We start from the raw sequence: 25353 nt of genomic DNA, 5'->3' as shown, positions 1-25353 counted from the left end.
TCAGACAGGTCACAGCTGATTGCTTCATGTGTACCTCCCTATCCAATCATCATAACCCTCGATTCCCTTATTGTCCAACAATCCATCCTGACTGTACCCAATTGCCCATGCTCAGTATAATGAGGTAGGAATTTCTGAAAGACTACCGCTTTCTGATTAAAGAAATTTCATATGACCACACTCCTAAATGGATTTCAGCAAGGCATTTGATAAGGTACCCCATGCGAGGCTTATGGAGAAGGTGAGGAGAAATGGGATCCAAGGGGACATTGCAACGTGGATCCAGAACTGGCTGGCCCACAGAAGGCAAAGAGTGGTTGTTGAAGGGTCGTATTCTGAGTGGAGGTCGGTGACCAGTGGTGTACCTCAGGGATCTGTACTGGGACACTTACTATTTGTGATTTTTATAAACAACCTGGATGAGGAAGTGGAGGGGTGGGTTAGTAAGTTTGCGGATGACATGAAGGTTGGGGGGTGTTGTGGATAGTTTGGAGGGCTGTCAGAGGTTACAGAGGGACATAGATAGGATGCAGAGTTGGGCTGAGAAGTGGCAGATGCAATTCAACCCAGATAAGTGTGAAGTGGTTCATTTTGGTAGGTCAAATATGTTGGCGGAATATAGTATTAATGGTAGGACTCTTGGCAGTGTGGAGGATCAGAGGGATCTTGGGGTCCGAGTCCATAGGACGCTCAAAGTGGCTGCGCAGGTTGACTCTGTGGTTAAGAAGGCATATGGTGTATTGTCTTTCATCAATCGGGGAATTGAATTTAGGAGCTGTGAGGTATTGTTGCAGCTATATAGGTCCCTGGTCAGACCCCTCTTGGAGTATTGTGCTCAGTTCTGGTCGCCTCACTACAGGAAAGATGTGGAAGCCATAGAGAGGGTGCAGAGGAGATTTACAAGGATGCTGCCTGGAACGCGGAGCATGCCTTATGAAAGCAGGTTGAGGGAACTCAGCCTTTTCTCCTTGGAGGGATGGAGGATGAGGGGGGACCTGATTGAGGTGGATAAGATGATGAGAGGTATTGATAGGGTAGATAGTCAGAGGCTTTTCCCCAGGGCTGAATTGGTGGCCACAAGAGGACATAGGTTTAAGGTGCTGGGGAGTAGATATAGAGGAGATGTCAGGGGTAAGTTTTTTACTCAGAGAGTGGTGAGTGCGTGGAATGGGCTGCCGGAAATCGTGGTGGAGGCTGATACGATAGGGTCTTTCAAGAGACTGTTAGATAGGTACATGGAGCTGAGTAAAATAGAGGGCTATGGGTAAGCCTAGTAATTTCTAGGGTAGGGACATGTTCGGCACAGCTTTGTGGGCTGAAGGGACTGAATTGTGCTGTAATTGTTCTATGTTCTATGTTCTAAATGGAGTTACAGAGAGATAAGGCAGGGAAACAGGCCCTTCAACCCATCAGATCTGTGCTGACCATCAAACACCCATTTTTGCACTAATCCTACCTTAACGCATTTTATTCTGGGAGGAAACTCAAGTGGTTGCAGGGAGAACATGCAAGCTCTAGACAGACAGCCCTGGAGATCAGGATTGAATCCAGCTCACTGGAGCTGTGAGGCAGCAACTCTACCAGCTGTACCACTCTGCCACCCATGGTCATGGTCACCCTGAGACTCGGCCCAAGTTTTAGTCTTTCCAGCGTGAGCAAACAGTCTCTTGGCATCCACTCTCTTAATCCCCCTCAGAATTCTGTATGTTTTATTGAGACCACCTCTCGTTCTCTGAAAATCCGTTGAGCAAACACCAAAATTTAAAAAAAAACAGAAAATGCTGGTAATACTCAGCAGATCACGCTGCATCTATGGGAAAAGAAACAGAGTTAAACTTTCAGGTCGAAGACCCTTCGCCAAAACTAAGTAAAGGCCAATCCTACCCAACCCTTGCAGAGGTAATCCCATTTCCCAGTGACAGTCACAAATGCTGAACACTGCAGTTACTGTAAATGTTAAAGGCAGAAAACAATGGACATGCAGGTTTGGCAGCACTGGAGCCTCTGGTGAAAAGCCATTAACTCAAATCGTTCACTCTAGCTCTTGCCTCACAGATGCCGCTCAACTTACTGAGCATTTCTAGCAGCTTGTGTAATTATTGTTTATTCTCTACCACGGTTCTACGCTACATCATGGACAGAATAGCATCACCGTTCCATCGAGCCTATGATTATCACTGTCTTGCTGATTATTATTTCATTGCACACCTCTGCAGCAGGTCTCCAGCTTCACAATACTGAACTCCCCGGCTCTAGCACGGATAATATATGGTGCGCAGGGTTCCTCTGGGATTTGTAGTTCAACGCTCGCTTCTGCCTCCAGCCGATGGGAGGACGCGGGACTACAGAGCCCACAATGCTCGCGGCGGTCAGCCGCATGCGCAGTAGGAGGCTGCACTGCCTCCCAGGGCAGAATATGGTCCAAGCGCTCGCAGGGAAGCCGGAGGAGGACGGAGCTGTCGCCGCCGTTGCTGCTGTCACCGGGTCGGAGGATCAATAACGAAGGGGAGAAAGAGAGAAGAAAATGCCAGGCTCCACGTAGAGTGATCGGCAAGAAAGAAGGCGAAGGATTACTGTCCCCGCGATCAGCTTGCATGGGTTTTTAATCAATGAAATGTTTGTGTATCTTCCATTCCACCGGCTCGTTCCCCAGTAAATGATGAAGAAGCAGTTCAATCGGATGCGACAGCTCGCCAACCAGACGGTGGGCAGGTTGGTGCAGAATTGCAATGTATTATCCATATCTGTTATATTTTTTAATATGATAAATGCAATTAACGCTTGCACTCAGCATTGTGGGGACCTGCGAGGTGAGCGACCGCAGAGTTCTGTCGAGGAATGCAGAGACCGACCCCCCCCCCAACACCCCCACCCCGCTACCCCCACCTCCTCCCCCCGCACTCCCACCACCAACCTCCCGCCACCCCCCTCCCCCCTGCTGTTGTTACTGCGCCCGTTCCGTCACTTGAAGCAGGAGCCTGCAACTGAGCGCAGGAGGGTTCGGTGAAAACGAAAGTGTCGGGCAGAGGCAGAGGGACCAGGGTCTCAGCCGATTCCTCCTTCAGTGAGAATGGTCTGCTGCTACATTTTGGGAAAAGGAGAAATATACCCCCCCCCACCTCGCCCCCCCCCCCTAATCTCGCTCCGTCCCATCTGAACGTTCCTTCAGACTGAAAATGAATGAAATCTTACACATTTGAAGTCATTAAATGTGTCAGGGATTGTAAGGGGAATTGAACGTGTCGAGTGACAGGTTTGCGGTATGAAGACACGACCCCTATCTCAAGAAGGGGCCGTTATTGATGTAAAAATACTGACACACCTTACGCATTGAGGAGATACCATATTTAGGTGAGTCTGTTGGAGGAGAGAGATTTACTGTAATTAATGAAAAACACTTCACAATTCTGGGGGAAAAAAGGACGGCGGTCTCGACCTGTTTCCGCACACAATGCATTCCACAAGGTGGCATCAGACCGTGTTTACGGTTTAGCAGGTACCCGCACTAAAAACAAGCACAAACAGGGCATTTGCGGCATTTTTCCTGTTTTACGCGTGACTTGATTTGCGCTTCGCCCTCCACCTGAAGAATAAAGTGTTTGTTCCCGTGTTCGCATATAAATACGAGGCAGAGGCGCGACCTGACAGCGGTTCCTGATTCACCCCTCTGGGACACTGTCAGCGGCTCCGGCCGCGGCCAACTCAGTAGCGCGCAGAGGTGCGAACGTCAGAGGCAGAATAAAAATCTGATCGATTTACGCATCCTTAGCGTCGGGAATGAAAACATTAATCTGCTTCATCAGGGGAAAAATGCAATGCAGTTCAAATATAGATTTTTAGGATGTAGACATTTGACATGCTGTTGTGAATAGCGAAGACAATCCAAATGGGAACATATGCGCACGGATGTAGTAAATGACTTACATTGCTGAAATACTTTACCAACGTAATATTAGAAGTTGAGCTAATAATTACAGTCTAACTGAGCCTCTAAGTGCTCCCTTCCTCCGGATATCTTCTTAAATTTTACATAAAACCAGCACGCGCGTTAACATCTATGCCAAATAAAAAGGCAGGCAAAGTGGGTGTCTTATGTTCTGGAATATTATTAGCCTCGTTTGCTTCTTGTCACCCAGAGCAGCGATCCCCGTTGCATCCAGTTCCCCTGTTAAAGTGAGCTGAAGGATTCGAACTATTGAACAGAGGGTATAAAACACATTTTCGACGACATATCGCTACCCATTGCTTCACGCTCTCTTGTCATGGCAACGGGTGAGAATGAAGCTCTCGGTGATCGCTCAGCTTGGCAGCACCGTGTCCCCGAGGAGTGTTTGAAATTTGAATGCAAATTGATACCTCACCAATTAAAAAAATCAAATCCAGGGTTATGTAATTTCTATTTTGAGTAGTCATCAATGAAAATCTCTTTAGCTGATAATGTTACACTAAAAAAAATGAAGTAAAAACAGAGGCTGTTTTGTATCAGCTCAACGTTCTGTCTCAGCACAGTGATCGTCAGTCTGACACATTAACAACGACGTATTTAAGAGGGGGCTTGCTGTGTGGATGGTAAACATGGGAATAAAGGAATGAGGGGCAGTGTGCTAAGATGTCACCCTGTTATAGGAAAGACGTGGTTAATCTGGAAAGAGTGCAGAAAAGATTTACGATTATATTGCCAGGACTGGAGGGCCTGAGTTATTGGGAGAGGTTGGCCAGGCTAGGTCTTTATTCCTTGGAGTGCAGGAGAATGAGGGGACACCTTATAGTGGTTTATAAAATCATGAGGTGCATAGATAAAATGGATGGTAACAGTCTTTTCCCCAGGGTAGGGGAGTCCAAAACTAGGGGGCATAGATTTAAGGTGAGAAAGGAAAGATTTAAAAGGGACTTGAGGGACATTTTTTTTCATGTAGACGGTGGTGAGTGTATGGAACGAACTGCCAGAGGAAGTGGTTGGGGCAAGTACAATAGTATCATTTAAGAAGCACTTGGATAGGTATGTGGAGGGGCAGGGCTTGGAGGGATATGGACTGAATGCAGGAAATTGGGACAAGACGGATGGGCACTGTGGTCGGCATGGACTGGTTGGGCTGAAGGTCCTGTGTTTGTGCTGTATTGTTCTATGACTCTATGTAATTTAAGTAATGGGTGCTTATGGGGTCTATAATCACAAGCCCAAACAACCTGGCCAAAGGGCTTGTTCTTCTGCTGGAGCCATTATGTGACTGGGATTGTAATTAATCCTCTTGCCCAAAAAGATGTATGTTCAGAGAATCAAGTGTGGTAGCTCCAACATTTTTCTCACATAAATGTTGGTATTATATCCATGGTTCCTCCGAGGTATGGTTCTGCAAACCTGCAGGGATTGGGGGTGGGGGTTGCATTCATCCAATGCCACGCAAAATTTGTCAGAACAGGGGATTCATGTTAGTTTGTGTCACTGCAGGTGTACCCTGTGCATCCAGATGCCCAAGGAGCAACAAATTGTGGCTGAGCACCTCCAGACCCCCCTAAATTTTCAAATTTGTTATGTGATGTGAGATTATGGTCCCTTACCAAATCCTCAGGAGAAACTGCATTTCCAAAACTGTTAGCAAAGCAAATCCGGTCTCAGTTGGCATCCTGTTACTGATTGCCACCAAGAATCTCTTAGGCCCTGGGATGCAAGACCATCTGTCTGTTCCATGCTGATGGCCTTGTATGGTGTGGATAGAGGTTCTGTCTCCATAAATCCAATTGGGAACTCTCAGGCATGTTGAGACCAGGCACTCTGAGACCCAAGCTAATTTGATGTGCCTCCCCTAGAAGTTCTGCAGTCTCTCTTTGTTTTCGGAATCTTTTGTAACAGGAAGGGGAACATGTGTTAGCAAAGATTATTACCATGTGTGATGGGGATTGGGGAGATTCATAATGGATAATGATTTCATATTGCTGCATATATCATCTTTTCCAAAGAAGGAAAACCCTGAAACTATTTTATAGTTTCTGGATATGACATCTTAACATCTCTATTTATCTCAGATTTACTCACTAGTTCTCATACTTCACCAGCTAAGCTTTCATTTCATAACAATTTGAAGAAAAAAAGTACTCTCATACCACAGGAGTAAGTAGATAGTTGGAAGTGAATTTACAAGACAGCATCTCTATTGAATGTTGGATTATAAACTGGGATGGAGCAACTTCAGGTACTTTGTTGTTCGTGTATGAAAGGACTGAATAAGACACCGCTACTAACTTTCTGCTGCCCCTGTGTTATGTGAATTTTGTTTTGAATCTTTGCTGTTACTGGTCTTCAATTTTAAATTTTATTGATTTACCAGTTACACCTGACATTGTGTATGGCAGGCAAATCACACTGAACAAATGTGCTTGCTATTAGTGGATATTGTATTTGTAAAATATACCACAGCTGTTTGTAAGGTAAACAATTCCAGGCATTGAATTTCTGGATATGCTATGAATACTTAAGTTATACTGAAAAATGCATGTTTTAAGAAAGGTTAGAACTTTAGAATTCTCTGTATTGGTAAAAATAAAAACTTAATGTAAATCTTCAAGAGGGAGTTTATTTTTTCCACTGCTGGGTTTCATTGCTCGTTTCATCTTCTGCGTGCTTGTTATCAATCTATTAGTGTGTATCAGTGAGCAAGGGCAGTAGACTGATGCAGCAAGTGGTACTATTGACTCAGCTTCAGCAGTATGGATTCAGTCCCGACCGTCAGTACTGCTATCTGTGTGGAGTTTGCACATTCTCTCTGAGACCGCATGGGTTCCTCTGGGCCTTCCACATCCCAAAGATGTGTGAGTTGACAGGTACTTCACTACTCTAATTTACCCCGATCTGGGTGGATGATGGTAGGAGAATTTGGGTGGTGTTGTTGGGCATGTGAGAAAGAATAGGCTACAAGGAAATAAATGGAGCAAAAGGATTGACGGGAATGTTCTGAGAGCTGGCAAAGACTCAATGGGCCAAATGCCATTCTCCTATGTCAAAAGAAAATACAACAGGCAAAAGAACTTGGTGGACAGCAATCAGGGTTAAGTAGCTTGGTTGGCTTTCCTGTCCCTAGTCTTAAAGGATAATGGACAATTGCACTAACTGCCTTCTTTTACCTTTGTAGGGATCACTGAATGCAGTTGTGCTGCCTTTTTGGTCCTCCAAATTAACAGAATAGACTGGAATGCAGCCTTGTTCCAGAGTTCTCTGAATATTATGACTCACTGAATAACTGGGGCAGCTGTCAAAAGTAAATTAAATTTGATAAATAGTTTGATTCATACCTGGTTTTAGTTTGCAACCCAAACAGCAAAAGCAACAAGAGGCATAAATAACTGGCCCAACAAGTTGTATATTAAAAACTGGCCTCTATTATACCCTCCAGCTACTTTTCCAGATTATTTCTGTTTCTAATAAAGGGAAATTGCCTTATCCTTTCAGGAATTTCAGATAGTATAGGATTTGCAGTCAGCAGTGAAGGGACAGATCTCATTGCTGGCCTAACACAAAGCTGTTCTGAAAGATTTTGCGGCTTCTAGAATAACAGTTTTTGACAAACTTTTAATCTGCCACTTATGGGGCAGAAAAATTAGCCAATCAAATTGAAGATTTTTCACAACAAAGCAAGAAACTAAAAGAAACATGTAATACAATTCAAATATAATCATGTTATAAGGAGTGAAATAAAGATCGGGCGTGGGATTAAGAAGGGGAATTAAATATTTTAAAAAAATCATTTATAAGGTAAGAGCAATGAATTTTAATTATTTTACATAATCTGCAGTTTCCAGCTGTTCTCCTGAGAGGATTAGACCACACTTGTAAAATCAGATTTCAGGGGCAGAGAGATTATTCAGTGGTAATGACTTGGTATTTTGTTAAAAACTATTACATCCCCTTCAACAAGGCTAAACCCTTCTCTTGAATTTTTATAATAAAACTAGTGTGCAATGTGTGTGGCTGGCAAATGGTAATCAGAGAATAGACATAAGTGGGTCCTTTCTGGCTGGAAAAGTGTAATGAGTGCTGTGCCACAGGGATTAGTGCTTAGGCCTCAGCTTTCACAATGTAAACAGATGACATAGATGAAGGGACAGAAGGTGTGGTTGCTAAATTTACTGATGACACAGTGATGAGTAGGAAAGCAAATTGAGAAGAGGACACAAGGACTCTACAAGGAGATATTGATAGATTAAGTGAGAGGGCAAAGATCCAAAAAAATGGAATATACTGTGGGGAAAATATGAAGTTATCTATTTGGCAAGAAATATAACAAAAAACCTAAATTGTGAGAGATTGGAGAGCCACTAGATGGAGATGGATCTAGGTTTGCCCTAGTACATTATTCACAAAAGACTAGTCTGAGGCAAACAATTAATTAGGAAAGCTAACTGAATGTTGTTGTTTTTTGAAAGGGGAATTGAATACAAAAGTAAGGTAGTTATGCCTCAGTTTAATAGGATGTTGGTAAGATCTCAACTGGGGTTCTGTGTACATTATCAGTCTCCTTATTTAAATATGTAAATCCATTGGAAGTAGTTACAAGAAGGTCTACTTGATTAATAACTGAATAGGCAGGTTGTCGTCTGAGGAAAGGTTGCTTAGTTTAGGCTTGTATCTGGAATTTAGAATAGCGAGAGACAACTTGATTGTAATGTATTAAGATCCTGAGAAGCCTTGACAGGATGAATATTGGAAAGGATGTTTCCTCTTGTGGGAGAATCTAGAATTAGCAATTATTCTTAAAAATATAAAGTTTCCCATTTAAGACACAGATAAGGTGAAGTCCTTTTTCTCCCTCGGAGCATTATGTTTCTTTGGAACTTTTCTTCAAAGGGGGTGGAAGCAGAGTCTTTGAACATCTTTAAGGCAGAGGTAGGTAAATGCTTGATAAACAAAGAAGTGAAAGGTTCCTGGGGGTGGATGAGAATGTGGAAATGTTACAATCAGATCAGACGCAACCTTGTTCAATAGCTGAGTGGAGTCAAGGGGCAAAGTGGCTTATTACTGCTCTTCATTTGCACGTGCATTCCTATGTATGTTCACTTATAAAATGAAGTTTGTGTGCAATCCAGTGATTACGCCTGTGATAACTGTAATGGTGCATGCTGTGGAGGAACAGGGTTCACTGATAACAACTTTTGAATGCCCATGGTTAACTGCATACGTGTGAATATTAGAAATTTTCCAATGGTTTTACAGATCATTGACAATTTCACTGTTATTACGACTGCAGATTTGGAACAGATGGATTATATGGTGCAGTTGTTGTTATGTGGGTCAAGGCGGCAACATTTTCAAAGCAACAAAATCCCACAAATAGCAATGAGGTAATTGGCTTGACAATCTGCTGTGTTTTTGGTTTGGGGAAGAGTATTAGTAGGACATTTGGAGAATACCAAAAGCAAAAATTTGCAGATGCTGGAAATCTGAAATGAAAATTAAAAAAATGCCAGAAATACTCAGCAGGTCTTGCAGAATCTGTGGAAAGAGAAACAGAGATGACATTTCAGGTCACAGCAGATCTCACTGCTCTTTGAATCAACCTTAACTGTCTAATTTCAGATCCTTAGAACATCCAAACACAATCCACTTTCAACTTGAACTCCCAGATAGGGTCATTTGGACAGGATGAAAAACCAGGACCCTATGTGTTCAGCACTACACAAGGTTATCCTCTAGTTTGCTTGAGTTGGGGCTTGAAGTGATAATCATTAGACTGCAAAATGAAGCCACCACTAGTGACTCCATGAAGAATTAATAAAGTAAAAATGGTAGCTTGTTATTTGCACAAATACTTGCACAAATTCTAGTTTGTAACCACCACTGGTGAACCTGTACCTGAAATTGGACATTCTCCTGCCAAGCTTGTCAGTATTTCAGTTAATTGCTGTCAAGTGCCTCCTGTCTACCACCCTGTCAAAGAATCCCAGCTCCTCCATCCCCTCTTTCTCTGAAGCTTAAACTGTACTTAACTTCAAGCACTCTCCTGTTCTGGTCAAAGGAGACGGAGTTGAAGTTGAAATATTAACTCTGCTTCTCTCTCAACAAAACTTGCCCTGTTGAGTCCTTCAAGCATTTTTTAATTTTAATTTTTGATCAATTCAAGATTGTTTTAAAATATCCACAAAGGTCCAAACCTCTGTTCTGCATTGTTCCACCGAGGGAGCACATATACATCACAGTGGAGGCTAGTATGTGTGCCTCATATTGTTTGATGTCACTATTGCCCTGAGGAATCACTTACCTTATGTAAACTCACTGAAATGGTTGGTACCTGATGTAATTGGTTCATCAGTATTTATTTCAATGGAGTTCCACTGGACACCATTGGGATTAGGGGAATTTTGCAAAAATTCTAATGAATTCCAGGACCCACGTGTTTATTCTACATTGGGATTCATGTATCTGTTTTAAATAAATTCTTTAGAATGAATTGAACTGTCCTTTTCACAATTGCTCAATACCTTTGGTCATACATAATGGTTTGCAGTAACCAGGACCTTGAAAGGATAGCTACTTATAAAATGAGAAGTCAGCTTTGCCTCATCAAATGGAATGAAGATGTTATTTTGAAAGAGAGATTAGTTTAATAAGGTAATTTGTGATACTCTCTTGTCCAATTTTTAAAAAGGTGAAAAAATGTATATTATGCTCTAACTGCTTAATATTAATGATCAACCCTTCCTAATCAAGTGAAAATTGATATAAAATCTTTTTGAAAAATTTCCTTCAAACAGAAATATCCCAATGTGAAGCTTATGAGCTTGACTGTAAAATTATACTTACTTATTACTTGCTTTAAAGGAAAATTACATTGGGCCGGAAGGAAACACTTTCCACCTGATTCTGCAAGTGTCCTGACATGTGGTTAAGTTAAAGGTGTACCCATAATCTCAAGAAAAATGTAAAATAATTCTTTTATATATGACAAATAATAACTCTACCAAAGATTGACACATTCTGCTAATATCTGAAGTGTAACAGTGACATGATCTATTAAATGAATTTATAATGTATACCCTAAAATCCATTTAGCTGGAAGGAAATGGAGAATGATCAAATGTAAATTGCACATACCTTTCTTGTTCCAGGCTACTAAATTGAAGAGCTTAGGAATTCTTGTTGTTTTATAGTCAACCCTTTTGAAGCTGTTGTTGTAATGAAGCATTTAGTGTTTTATGACTAACTTGTAGGATTAGCTGCATAGGAGGCAAAAGTAAGTGCAGGAATTGCACTGGACAATGAATCCACACCTGTGTGACCCGGGGCAGGCAACATGCAAAGTTTCTGCTGCCTTCTAATTGAAATGATTGTGGTATTCAGCCATCACTGACCGTCCTATTGCATGGCTCATTGCTTATGCAGGCAGTTAAATTTCATGAGTGATTTAACACTGGTTAAAACTAGTCTGCATTACTTGAAGCCAGTCGATGCAACTTAAAGGGAAAGTACAGTATCTGCACAAGTCAGGGTAGAAGTGATTGTGGAGGTGAATGTGACTTGCCCAAAATGTTTTGACATGATATGGGAGGGAATGGGTTAACAGGTGAACTATGCTGGAGGAAAGGTGATTCATATCCACAGGTGACCAGGAGACCCTTCAGGTACAAATCACAAAGACTGTTGTAACAAAGCCAATTCCCAAGGAACTGAAGCATTGCAGAAGTTCATGGCCTTGCCCCACCAACTGCACCACTGGATGGAACAGCGCAATACTCCACACTCCAGTACTCATCTACCAACCACCTCTATCAATCACAACTCATTACTGACATTCATTCTCCAGCACACCCTCACACACTTCACAGTGCTGCAAGTGTCACATTCACATTTGACAGTTTGCCACTACTGGCAGCTATTCAACTGCAACAGCTATACCATCCACACACAGTGAGACACTAAACAATGAGCTTTTCTAAATTTTGGAGCAAGGCATGATCCATAGAAGCAGCTAAAAAGAGAAGGGGTGAAGGTTAACCTCTGTGGTTGCATCATCTCACCTAAATGGAGGAGACAGTCCTCACCATGACTGGAGAGACTGTTATTGAAGTCATAACCAGGGCAGAACTCAACCCAAAGATATATTCAGTCTCCTAATAACTTGTTCTACTTCTTATATCCCACTTCTCATTTGCCTTACAGTCTGTTCTAATTTGCAAGCTGCCGATGGGATAAGCATTCATCACTTCCTGCACCACCCGCCTGCCTTTACCACAACTTTGTGTCCGTCTTCTTTTAGGTATCCAAGAACTCTAACTTGATCAGATGTGGTAGAAGAGCAAACATGAACTCTACCTCACATACTGGTATAGTGGCTTTATTAGAGGTTAGTTTGGAGATTGGATCTGCCCTGGCTTTGCAGAGAGCTTTGCAAAGAGTTTAGAGCCTTCCCTTTGCATCACAACCCAATAAGCAATTTGTGGATCAAGTCATAACACATCAGTATCACCAGGCCTTTCTGATTAAACTTCCCCATGAACTTTTCACTGTGCAAAGATCCTCAGCAAGGTGGCATCTCATGTCAGGTGGACCCACAGATTGTGAATATGAATATAAAAACATAAGTAATAGGGGCAGGAATAGGCTATCTAGTGGTTCAAACCTGCTCCTCCATTCATTAAGACCATGGCTGATCTTCCGGCTTTGTGCTGTTTTCCAGCACAATGCCCATTTTAGTTGATTCTCTTCATGAAAAAATATATCAGTCTCTGTTTTGAATAAATACAATGACTGAGATTCCACAGCTCTCCGGGTAGAGAACTCCAAAGATTCAGCACCTCCTGAGTGAAGAAACTTCTGATCACCTCATTTCTAAACAGTCAACCCCTTATTCTCTAACAGTTTCCCTTTGGTTCGGGATTCCTCAGCCAGAGGAGACATTCTCCCTGCATCTAGACTGCCAAGCCCTTTAAGAATTTTAGTATGATTCATTGAGATCTCTCTTATTCTAAACTCTGCAAATTACAGGCACAGTACAATGAATCCCTTCACATATGGCAAACCCTCCAGTCTAGAGAATCTTTGCTTCACTCCTTCAATGGCAAGTACATCCTTTCTCAGATAATGTGACCAAAACTGCACAAAATACTCCAGATGCAGTCTCACCAAGGCCCTATACAATTACAATAAGACTTCCTTGCTCTTTTATTCAAATTCTCTAACATGCCATTTACCCTCTTCATTGTGTGCTGCCCTGACATGGTTGCTTTCAGTGACTTGTGTCTCTTTGAATATCAACACTGGCTAATTTCTCACCACTTAACAAATACTCTGCTTTTCTGTTACATGCATCAAAATGAATGAACTCAAAATTTTTGCACATCATATTCCTTCTGCCACATTCAGATCCACTCAGTCAGCTTGTCCAATAAATAAAAATCATATTATCTATTACGCTGAGAGACTGTAGAGCTCTGAGAAGCAGATGGACAAGTTTCACAGAAGAGTAGATGTAGATAGAGCAACTCATTAAGAAAGCTTAAACATGTTTTTGTTTATTGACAAGGGATATGAGTACAAAAGTGGGGAGGGTTTGCTCCAGTTATGTAGGGCATTAATGTTGGGAGTGCAATGTGCAGGATTGGTCTCTTTTAATGAAGGATGTAACTGCATTGAAACCAGTACATGCTGGCTTACCAGATAGGTTATTAGAATCAATCCCAAGATGTTTCCACTTGTGGGAGAATCTAGAACTAGGGCTCACTGTTTAAAAAAAACAAGAAGTTGCCCACTTAAAACTGTGCTGAAGCATTTTTATTTTTCTCAGTGGGTTGTGTGTTTATGGAACTCTATTCCTCAAAAAGCAGTAGACACAGAATATTTGGATATTTTTAAGGCGAAGCTAGACAGTTTCTTGATAAACAAGGAGCCGAAAAGTTGCCAGGGGCAGGCGGAATTGTAGAGTTGAATTTTGATGAGATCAGCCATGATCTGATTAAATGATGGAACATGCTTGAGGGGCCAAATGACCTGCTTCCACTCCTAATTAGTACGTTCAAATGGTTATATAATAAAATTTAAGATGGATAATTATCTCTAAAGGTCCAAGCTATGGCATTATTTTCTGAACTTTGGAGTGGGTGTCTGCATTCACTTTTATTCAACATCAAGTAAATACTCACTTAAAAATGTAAGTTGACACTTTTGACTTAACAAAGCTGAGAGCTCTTCTGTGATTTACTTTAGTGTGTACCTTGCTCCACATCCCTCAGCACAAAGCACTGAAACTGTAAATTGACTGTTACATAATGAATATGCAGTGGGCGGTAGATGTAGTTTATGCCAGCACATCCTTGTGCAGTAAGTATTATGGTTCTAGTCTTGCCATATAAGATGTTGAAGGTTGGGAAGGCCCTTGAAAACACTTCTGCTTTGTAAGACAGTGGGTGTGATGGTTGGAATCTGATTTAAGTTTATTAAAATTCATGGACTTTACTGCCAGAAAATTGGCACCAGATGACATAAATGGATAAGTGTGAAAGAGATTTAGAACCAGTATCAGGATAATTTCTTTACTCATAAATTGGTACATGCTTGGAATTTTTTTACCAAGTGAATTAATTGAGGTGATTTCATTGGGCAACTTAAAGTATGACATTTTGACATTAATTCCCAGGATGTGGATGTCATTGCCATGGTCATAATTTATTGCGCAAGGATGTGTTGGCATAAACTGGATTCTACTACTGAAAGAATATTAATTATGTAACAATCAGTCAACCTGCAGTTTCGGTGTTTGTGCTGAAGGAAATAGGGCAAAGTACAGACTGAAATAAATCACAGAGGAGTCCCAAGCTTTCTTAAATAAAAATAGTGTCAACCTCCACGTTTAACTAAGAATGTAGTTAATGTTGAATGGTGGTAAAAGTGAATACAGGTATCATTCTAAAGTTTTTGAAATAATGCTATATCTTGGACTTCTGTGTCTATTATCTGTGTCTATTATCTTCATGTGCAAAAATGGATATGCAGTGTGACAAAACAATGGAATCAGATGCAAAATTTGATTCATTACCCATCTGTAATTGCCCTTGACTGGGCCATTTTAGAAAGCTGTTAAGAGTGAAACACATTATAGTCAATCTGGAGTCACATAAGGATGGCAGATTTTCTTTGTTAAAGTACATTAATGAATCAGAATTTTTTGAACAACATTTGGGTTAGTTCTGATCACCATTGCTTGTACTTATTTTTATTCAAGATTTATTCAAGCAACGGAATTGAAATTTCTTCTGCTTTATCTGTAAGAGTCTGATAGATCCCTTATTGAATCTTTGATTATTTTCCATCCCTCATGGAGAAAGAAAAGAAGGGAAGAACAACTACCCAGGCATTCTTGTGCACTGCCTAGTAGTGCTTATTAGACACTACTGGGACAGCTGTTGTCCATTATCTTTAATCATTTCATTGCACATGGCCTAAGGAGAATTAATTTGAAAGGTCATGTTATTTTGAATTCACTGGTATAGAACTATGATGGCACTGTGCCCAGAACACAGTATGGCTGGTGGGCTTGCATACTCACAGAAAAAAACAATGAAAAAATGACATCTGCTGTAAAATATTCATAATTTATAAACAGTGACCTAGAACTTGTTATGCATGGGGTTTTCAATGAGAACAGTTGCAGTGATCAATCCTTGTACAGGAACAGGTGGGTCCAAAGGCTCACCCAACATTGAGGTTTGGGCCTTACTTACATAAGGCCATCAAACTGCAGACACTGGCTAGGCATCTCCAGGTATTGTGGCACAGAAAAGGATTTCAATTTACAGCCCTGATACTACACGGAGCTGCTGTAAGGTAGGACTAGGAGAAGAGGTGGTGGGGATGGCTGGAGATTGAAGCTTAGAGCAGAGGGTGTGTGCTCAGTGTTCTGATTCTGGGATGGGTGTATCCATAGATTAGAGCCTGGCAGGGATGAGGGAGGGGGTGTCAGGAGGATTTGAGGGATTGGGGGTCTACAAAGTGAGGGGTGTGTGCAGTTGTGAGATGAAAGCAGAGCACAAACAGGGGGGATCTACCTGGGTTGGGTTCCCAGTGCAGGGCTGGGATCTTTGCAGCAGCACTACGAAAGTATGTTTCTTCAGGGAGTGACCAATGACAGGCACTTCCCAGAACCATGTGACCTAAATTCCTGGGCAGTGCTCCAGAGGAGCATTGGGCTGGGAGTGACTTCCTTCCATGCCTGACTGACGTTAAAATTGCAGGCATAATTTCTCCAGTATAAACCCTTACTTCAGTGACCTAGAAAGCATCTCGTCCAGACTAGGTGACACTTCTGTTTTCATGACTACCAAAATTTAAAATAAGTCTTAATTCTTCACTACTACCTCAAATTAACTGCTAAATTCTTCAGGTGCAGTCTGGCCAGATAGACTTTTCAGTTCCGAATCAGTACCATCTTTCCTTGTTTCGCTTACAACAATTTATATGTTTGTAGATGATTTTGAATTGGCCTTTTAAATTAGCCATTCACCTATTCTCATATTCTCCCCCTGCCCTCCTTTTTCTTTTTCCGGATCGTTCTTGTACTGGGTATATGTTAAGCTGCTGCACATGCTGCATTGGGTTGAGCCAGCAATGTTGAAATTCTAGCAAAACAGTATGACCACACAGTTCAATTCTTGTTAGGCCATGTATATTGAAATAATTACAGATAATAGGGAACAGACAGACATTCACAAGCTGAGCACCATGGTCTTCCAGTACTTTCTAAAGATGGTAAAACACATATTAATAGATCCAAACCATTTCTGGTATTGTCTGAAAATGGCTGACTGTCAGAATGTCATGTGCCACATGCAGTTTAAATTATTTATATCTAAGCAAATATCTAAAATATTTAAATTTGGATATTTGATTCCTGAATTAGGATATTTGATTATTTGAATGAAATATCCCAGTTTGTATATTCAATCCTCATCAAGTGGTTTATGGAATAGCTGTTGAACATCAGACAAAACCACAATTGTAAAGATTGTGTGGGAAGCCAGTTTTTGGGTACTTAAATCTGTCGATTACTGAAGGTTTGTTCATATTAATAAACCCTATTAGTGGCTCATTATGGAGTGTGTACATTTTCCCTGTGACAGCAATGGTTTCCGCCAGGTGCACCCATTTCCTTCCACATCACAAAGATGTGCTGGTAGGTTTAAAAAAAATCCCTTAGTGTAGGTAAGTGGCAGGAAAACCAAAGGAGAGTTGATGGGCATGGAGAGAAAAGTTGTAAGGCTGCAGGGAAATAAGGAGTGGGGGAATGGGACTGCTGGGATTGTTCCACTGTGAGCCAGCATGGAGTTTATGCACAGAATGGCTCCCTTCTTTGTCATTATAAATAAGTAAATTTTGTCTTAAGGTTGCATGACGCATTCATGGATTAAGGTTTACTCAGATTATATCATTGAGCCAGTTTAAAAGTCTATTACCCAGCCAAGATACAAGTCTATGAAGACATACAAGATTCTGCAGATACTGGAATCTGGAGCATAGATGCTGCCTGACCTGCTGAGTTCCTCCAGGATTTTGTGTGTGTTACAAGCCCATGATCCAGCTAATATATACAGTGATTCCTTAGTATGTCAGAATCACTGTATATATTAGCTGGATCATAGACTTGTAACTATGAGCAGGTTAGATAGGATTTATACAATTAAAAGGAAGTTTAGGCTATTTCAGATGTTAATGTGAGGATAATCATTATTTATAGCATACATTCTATCCAATTTACTAATTGCATTTGACTACTTGAAGTCATGACCCATCATATAAAATGCCAGCTAACCTCTTCTGTACAAGTAACATTTCCTATATTACCAGTTTTCTTTTTATCTGACAAAAATATTCCTACTTATTTTATTTTCTTCTGCCTGATCCTACTTGATAGTAGTCGGACATTGCATGGTAAATGTTGTCATTGAAATGTCCCTATCAGTATGTTAGCTTTTTTGAGCTATGTTTTTACAACAACTTCCATTTATATAGCATCTTTAGGGTAGCATAATTATACCAAAGTAGTCTACAGGAATTCTATCAAACAATAAAAAATGTTACACTCCCATAATACATTCCAAAAAGGTGAAACACAGATACTGTCTTAAATTTATGCTTGCCTTTACTAATTATCCACTTCTCTGATTACTTGCCATGAGGTTTGAAAAGTGGACAATATTGCCTTTATTATTTGTACTATGTCAGTCTTCAGTACTTATTGTATAATATAAAGTTTGGGAGCTCTCAACTATCTGTTGTAGTATTTAATATTTATTATGCTGGTTTACTTAAATTTTACCAAAAATTAATGGTCTCATGCTAAGTCAGGATGAGAAAATTAATGAAAATCACTACAGGTAAGCATGAATCATAATTATTTGGTATCTGAATTGGATTGAATTTTTTTAAAACTAAAATCCACTAAAATATTGACAAAAAATAAGCATCCAGGCTATACTGTCATTATTCCCCTCAGGCTTGGATTCCTGATTATTCTGATTCTGTACATATGATTTACATGTTGTACATTTTTTCAAAATTTGAGAGGATTGAGTTATTTAATCAGCTAGGACTACAATGATTTATTCTGAGCATGTGAGAGAGATTAAATGGTCTACATCTTTTTGCTTGACTGGTCATTAGTGAAAAAAGTTGCATTTGTTTAGGGAGTATATTGGGGTTGGGGCTGAAGAGAAAGGTCTCTTTAATGATGAGTCACCCCTGTAAAAATTCCTATCCCTGGGGAGAGGAACAGAGTTAATGTTTCAGCAGTCCGTCCTTTCATCAGGACTCAAATGAACTTGCCACTTACAGTTTTTGCATAAAGAAAATATTATGTTCACAGTTTAGTTTGCACAAAGTGAAATAATGGGAACGGAGAAATGCCACCCTGCTATCAAGGGTGGAGGCTTTTGATGGAATAATAGTCACATGATATAAAAGAAACTCCAGAACCTTGTTTCAGTTGGTTTGGAAAGAAACTGAACCAAGTTGTTATGTTCAGTAGTTGCTGGGTGTATTCCAAATATGTAATGTGGAGCAAACTTAACATAATGAAGAGCAGAATGCATTGTTGACTGTGAGCTGGATTAACTGGTTAGGTGATTTCATTAACATTCATTCTTTGGGCTGGGATTAGAGTTTGAAACTGGAAGAATCCATTTTTGGGTGGAGTTACATTCCTTGACAAATATGAATTAATAGTAATATATAAAGCCCTGAAAATATGTACAAGCATTTTTGTGCAACTTAGTAATAATATAATATTGAACTTAATGATGTTGCTTTGACTTGATCACCAGTGACAATGGTATTATATTCAGTTTGAATCTTCTACTGTTCTTTTATAAATGTGGAGGATGATACTTTCAGTAATATATCTTCATTGATAGCACTAATCTAGCTGGCAATAGAAGTGGAAATTGACAGCATTTTAAAGGAATTTCCAGAGTAACTTTTCTCTCATTGGATATTGATAGTTCTGTCTTTTTTGCCAAGAAATTTCTTGTCACGTTCCAGTCATCATGAATGTGCATCATGTTTATATGTTCATGTTGTGGAATTGAAGGAATTTATTGAGTGTGCTGAGAAATGTAAGGTAAATTTCAAAGTAGGTTAACATGTTCTAAATTGTATTGTAAGCATGAGTGTTTATAGCATTTTGTGGAGAAAAAAAATACAGTCACTGTGAGATTGCTGTATGTTTAATAAAGAGAAAAGTAATAAGATCAAGTATTACAAGGTTGCATTTGAAATAGTTCTGTCCTTGATTCCATTGGTGTTACTGGAGCAAGTCAGGCAATAACATGTTGGAAAGAGGTTCACAGAATTGAGCATATTTTCATTGTATAATTTAATACCCATGTGGGAGTAAATATTTGACTAAAAATGCAGAAAAGTATAAAAGTATACAGGCTGACCCCAGCTTCAAATGAGCTCTGTTTTTACAGAGGTCCATAAGTCAATTTTTTTCTGTCGGAAAGTATACAAAAAATCACTCCACGGTAACAATGCTTCAACAATACTGTAATGAATGGCATCAAAAGCACATAAGACTGATAAGAAATAACTATTTCTAAAAGTGGAACCTAGTTCTGCTGTTTGTAGGAATGAACATATCTATATACATAGGATTTTAATTATATTGGGGGAGCTCATTCGGATGTAGGGGTGTCCATAAGTTGGGCGTTCATAACCTGGGGACAGTCCATATTATAAAATTGCAACCATTAAATACAATGCAAATACACTCAAGTAAGTGTGCTGGAGAAATAAATGGCAGGTTAATTAAAGAACTGAAATTTATATTGCTAATAATAAACTAAGGCTGTCACTGTAATTTTTGCTGCAAAAATATCTTCTGTAGAATGGCAGTAACCAGAGTTAAAGAAATTCAATGAGTAGAATTTAGCATTTCAGAGAAAGGCCATTTGTCTGACTGAGCCTGTGCTGGGACTGAAAGTCCTGACCATGTAAGACTGTTGCCTTGTTCATTCCTCCAAACTCTTCATTTTTTTTTTGGATATATATTTGTTGCCTATTAGAGGCTATTCTGGATTTTGCTTGCACTATTGTTTCTGAGAGGGCACCGGATATCCTGGATGAGAAAAATTCTGATTTATTTTGTTTATCATACCAAATTGATATCCCAGAATTTCCATTATTATGTTTGCAAATGAAAATAAATTTGACAGATTTTTATTATTCTGGCAGTTTTATCTTCACCTACCTCTTTGAGGTAATTGGGCAAATGATTACTCATGACTTCTCAATCTGCACATGCTGTTGAAAGGAGAGCATTGAAGAGTCAAGTAAATGATATTTTGCAACTGTCTTGAGTTCACAGGGGAATGGTGGCTCTTCTGGATAGAATATATTTTGTATGTTTTTTCCAAATTTTAAATAAGACATTCAGAAATATCCAAATTTTCACAGCTGGTTAAGACAGTGGGTGTGGCTTGGTTTGACCATCAAAGGTTTATTCAGTTTGTTTTGGCAGGGATTGTTTCGGTTTCCACAACAATCCCTCCTGCACTCCCACATTCTACATACAGACCCATGATGTGCACAGAGATTTGCTGTTGAGGACTGGGAAAGTTTTGACAGTAAAGGGTCCACAAAAGTTAAATTTACATGTAGTAGCTGTGAGCATAGCAGAGAGTTTTGGGCCATTATATTAATCTTGATCATTCTTCCTTTTCGTTTGGAATTTCTTGTCTTTTTAACACCTATTTTTCTCTTATAACATGAACTCAAAGATGGGAGAAGCCAGACTGTGAACCTTTCCACTGACATTGTCAGCATCATCCTAGGTCCTAACACTGCAGTTTAGTGCTGCCCATTTACTAAGATGGAATACCACTGTATGATACATCCTATATTCCACCATTATGCAAAACCACTCCTCTCAAAAATATTCCCATTCTAAACTGGAGCATAAATTATTCTGCAAGTTGAAGTGGTCCATAGTGTCCTGAAGTTCATCATATCATGTATGTTTTGATGGAATGTCTTAATACATTCATCAGAATTCCACGCAATATCATCTAATATTGGTAAAGAACATGTATTGAAAATGAAAAGTCATAATTTCGTTTATTTCATCCTTTTATATCAACACATCTCAAAACACTTCACAAAATGAATGGATTTTGGTGTGCGATCTTTGTCACTTTGTGTTTCCTTTTTTGCAAAAATTTTTGAAACTGTTTGCCATAATATTTTCAGAAGCCTCCAAATGAATGTGTAAGCACCACAACGGCTGTCTTTAAATCTAACAGACCTAACCCAGGAGTGGAAAGGAGAAAAATACTGTTCAAAGCATTTATTTAATTGTTTGGTTAAGCCATTGAAAAATATAGAACATAATTTGCAATAGCATGTTATATTAACAGCATCTGTCATTAGTTGTACTTCCTTGTATATTTTTTATTGAGCAAAAATTGCTTGGAAAGGTGCTAGGAAGGCAAGCTGATAATGTCATAACAAGAGAAGTGGGGAACAAGGGACCTGAACAAACACTGAAACCAATCAGATTGAAGGACTGTGAAATTAACAGCACCAGGCCTGAGAAGGAAGAGTAGATTAGAATGGGAGAGTACAATGTCAATTCAGGTGCAGAAGGAGAAATGAAGTTCAAGGGAGAACAACTGGTTTAAGAAAGAAAAAAAATGCACAAAGATGAGGTTTAAAATAATATAAAAATCCAAAAATAGTTGAAAAACTGAAGCATAACACGAGTAAAAGTGAAGTAAGCAGGAATGGGCTTTAAAATTGTTGAATGCCATTAAAGAAGTTAGTCAAGAACAAAGACACTACTGAATCTCTGTTACCTGATTCCCTTTGCATGCTGAAGAGTGTCCAAAGGAAACTGCAATGTCTACGATCCAGGCTGGGTTTGGAAGGCAAAGAGGCTGAGCAGGGGGAGAGATTTGAACATCAGAGGCCTGATTGGGGCCTGGAGAGGGAAGAGCTGCAGACTCCAGGGTTATGAACAGTGTGGGTGCCCTTAAATATATTGAAAGGATGTGGAATTAAAGGCCTGGTTTACAGAGGTGAGTCATTGGGGAGTTTGGGAAGATGGGATTTTGGGGGGGGGGGGGGGTGGTGGTGGTGGTGGTGGTTGAAGAGTTTGGTCTGTTGGGGATTGGCAATTAGAGAGTCAGGGGTCAGATGTGCAGTGATCAGGTGAATGAAAGTCTGGTGATAAGATTGATTAGTGGAGGGTGATTGGTACTATTGTGGCATTCTGTAGGATGGGCATTAACTTGTGGGACTTGCATTAGGGAGCTTCTGGTGAAGAGTAACTTTATGAGAATCAAGTTGTCTCAAGAGTGTCCAGCAGGAGTCACTTCTAGAACAACGTAGTCCAAATTCCCCTGTGGTGTTCCAATGGGGTACTGCACAGAGAATGTCATCATTGAATGCATATCTCGTGCTGGAAAGTTCTTGGCTGAATTTTGAAGTGATGTGAAATGAAGCAGCATAAGCTGGTAAGATACTTCACTCCATGAAAGGTCCATCTTCAGTTGTGTAGTGCTGAAATATATATTGCCACACAGTCAAATTTCTTGACCATGATACCTTCAGGAAGGGACTGGGATGACTAACGTTTAGTTTTCAGTGCCAGAGAAGGTGTAATGGCCTAGAAATTCACTTGTGTAGCTTCACTTTTGTTTTTGGTGATATGCATCTGAAGATCACTTATTACCAGAGTGGAACAAAATGGAGACCAGTTCCAGGTCAAATCATGCCCTTGAGAAATTCAGCTGGACAAAATAGTGACAAATCACCAATGACATGATTTCTGAGTCGATGGTGTGCATGGGATGAAATTGTTCTGTGTGCAGTGGCATTTTTGGAGCATTGTTTAGGAAATTGGGTCATATTTTTCCAAGGAACAACCATCGGTGTCCCTTCTGGGAAAACCAGCCTGATGTGTTGCCATTTCTGCCATAATACTATTCCAAGGGGGCTCCCAGGAGCAGATCCCAGTGCATTTCTGGGAATCCATCCCAGGCAGCCCTCATTTAATTTTTCTTTCAGCAGCTGCACTCCTTGGTCCCCACGTCCTTTCAGTGCCCTTCCAATCACCCCACTACATGCTGAACTCTGGGTTCAGACCACCAATTCCCTAGGGCACCATTGGGCCTTTGTTCCCACTCACCAGATTTTGGTCTGGGGTCCAGACTTATTTCTTTCCACACAAGGGAAACTGCACTGGTGAGGCCTAGTGTGCCAGGCATGGCTGAACTTTGTCGCAACGAGGCTACAACCAGCTAGACAGGGACACACAGTGCCTTGAGCCTTTAACATCCTTCTATGCATGCAGATTAACTTCTAGGTCCATATTGTTTAAAAGGTACTTGAAATAATGATAACTTCAAGTGATGAGTTTTGTGTGTATGTGGCACTGAATTGCTGGAACAGGCCGTGAGGTGTTGCATTCAGTGAAGTGAACAGCACAGCACAGCTCAGAGCAGCTTTAGGAAATTAAATGGTGTATCTTCTCCTGGACCCTTGATGGTGTGCAAGTAGAATATAAATAAAGAAAAGTGCCATTAACCTCACCGTTTTAATTTTTAAAAAAATCTGGTTCTGAGCTTTTGTTGGGGTATTTGGTCTGCTGTGAGTATGGAAGGCTATGAATAAATTATCATCGAATTTCTTTTTCATTTCAAAAATAAACAAAAATATATACAAAATATATACAAAAAATACAATGCATAACTTTCTTTATATTTGTGGTGTAAGTGTCTATATGTTCATAGTGTTATCAGTTCTGTATATTTTAGCATTGGCACATTCTGTCTACAGGGAATCATTGCCATTCATGGCCTCATGGGGCAATACAAACTTCAAGCGTGTGAGGGGTTTCTACACGGGACTTGGCCTCTCAGTGTCAAGTGACAGAAGGACCTTGGATTGTATTCCTATCCCACAGAGCCTTTGTGTTGGTTGCACCAAACTTCAGTGTGTCCCTCAGCATGTACCCCTGTCGTTGATTACCTGTCAGTTGATTTATAGGGAGAGAAAATTGCAGCCTTGTGATTTTTGGATCTGAGGTCACAGCAGATTAGATATCTCATTATAAGGAGGGTGAGAAGATCTCTAGGTTCTGAAAAGCAGAGTAGGCTAGATGGTGAAAGATCACCAGGAAAGCAAAGAGAGACAGTGTTTTAATTCCCTCAAAGTAATTACTTCTGCCATTAGATCCTACTCCTGTATCCCTCCTTTCTAAGCCTGATTTCTGGCACAAATATTTTCCTTCAGGCAGTTACACCTGAGAAAAACGAGGTTAGAGTGACATTTTTTTCTGTCTGAATGTATTATCTTTTATACTGTGAACTCGGTGTGCAGGGAAATGATAAGTACAGTGAGTTGAGCTGAGATGCTGTTGTGTGAAAAGGTTCTTTTGGAATCTTAAAGATGGAGGACTCTGGACACAGGCTTTGGATTTTAAAAATAGTTTAATCACAAAGGCAAACACAGGGACAGAATGAATGGGAACAGATGCACACTCGCGCGCACACACACACACACACACACACACACACACACAGGAGACCGCGAACATGAGGGGGATTCACAACGAGAATGAGGTACTCACACACACAAACACACAATAAATAAGGTACAGCTTATCAAGGGATAAGCACTTAAATACCTGAACTCCTTGACCCAGACAAGCATTGGCCCTAACACTCCCTGGAATCTGACTAAGACGCTCCCAAACCACGTGGTGGTGCACACTCTCACCAGTGGTCTCTGCACCGTTGTCTCACTATTCCTGGCGAAGTCGAAAGAGGAAGGGCCAGGGGAGTGCAACACTCTTTATAGTGCTGGGTGGAGCCCAG

General features: G+C 40.4%; 1 protein-coding gene across 5 annotated transcripts in view; it reads left to right on the top strand.

Annotated features, from left to right (window-relative positions):
- Window positions 1-2409: 2409 nt before the first annotated feature.
- The window catches only part of arhgap44a (Rho GTPase activating protein 44a), a 239116-nt gene continuing 216172 nt past the window's right edge, over window positions 2410-25353 (top strand). For all 5 annotated transcript variants that reach the window (XM_052032773.1, XM_052032770.1, XM_052032772.1 and 2 more), the window contains exon 1: window positions 2410-2712. In XM_052032773.1, coding sequence (XP_051888733.1) covers window positions 2657-2712 — 56 coding nt within the window. In that variant the 5' untranslated portion in view covers window positions 2410-2656. The remainder of the gene's footprint in view (window positions 2713-25353) is intronic.

The sequence above is a fragment of the Pristis pectinata genome, chromosome 18 (genome assembly GCF_009764475.1).
Source record: "Pristis pectinata isolate sPriPec2 chromosome 18, sPriPec2.1.pri, whole genome shotgun sequence".
In the NCBI taxonomy this organism is placed as follows: domain Eukaryota; kingdom Metazoa; phylum Chordata; class Chondrichthyes; order Rhinopristiformes; family Pristidae; genus Pristis; species Pristis pectinata.
The sequence above is the reverse complement of the archived record's forward strand: the minus strand, read 5'-3'. Positions and strand labels throughout refer to the sequence as shown.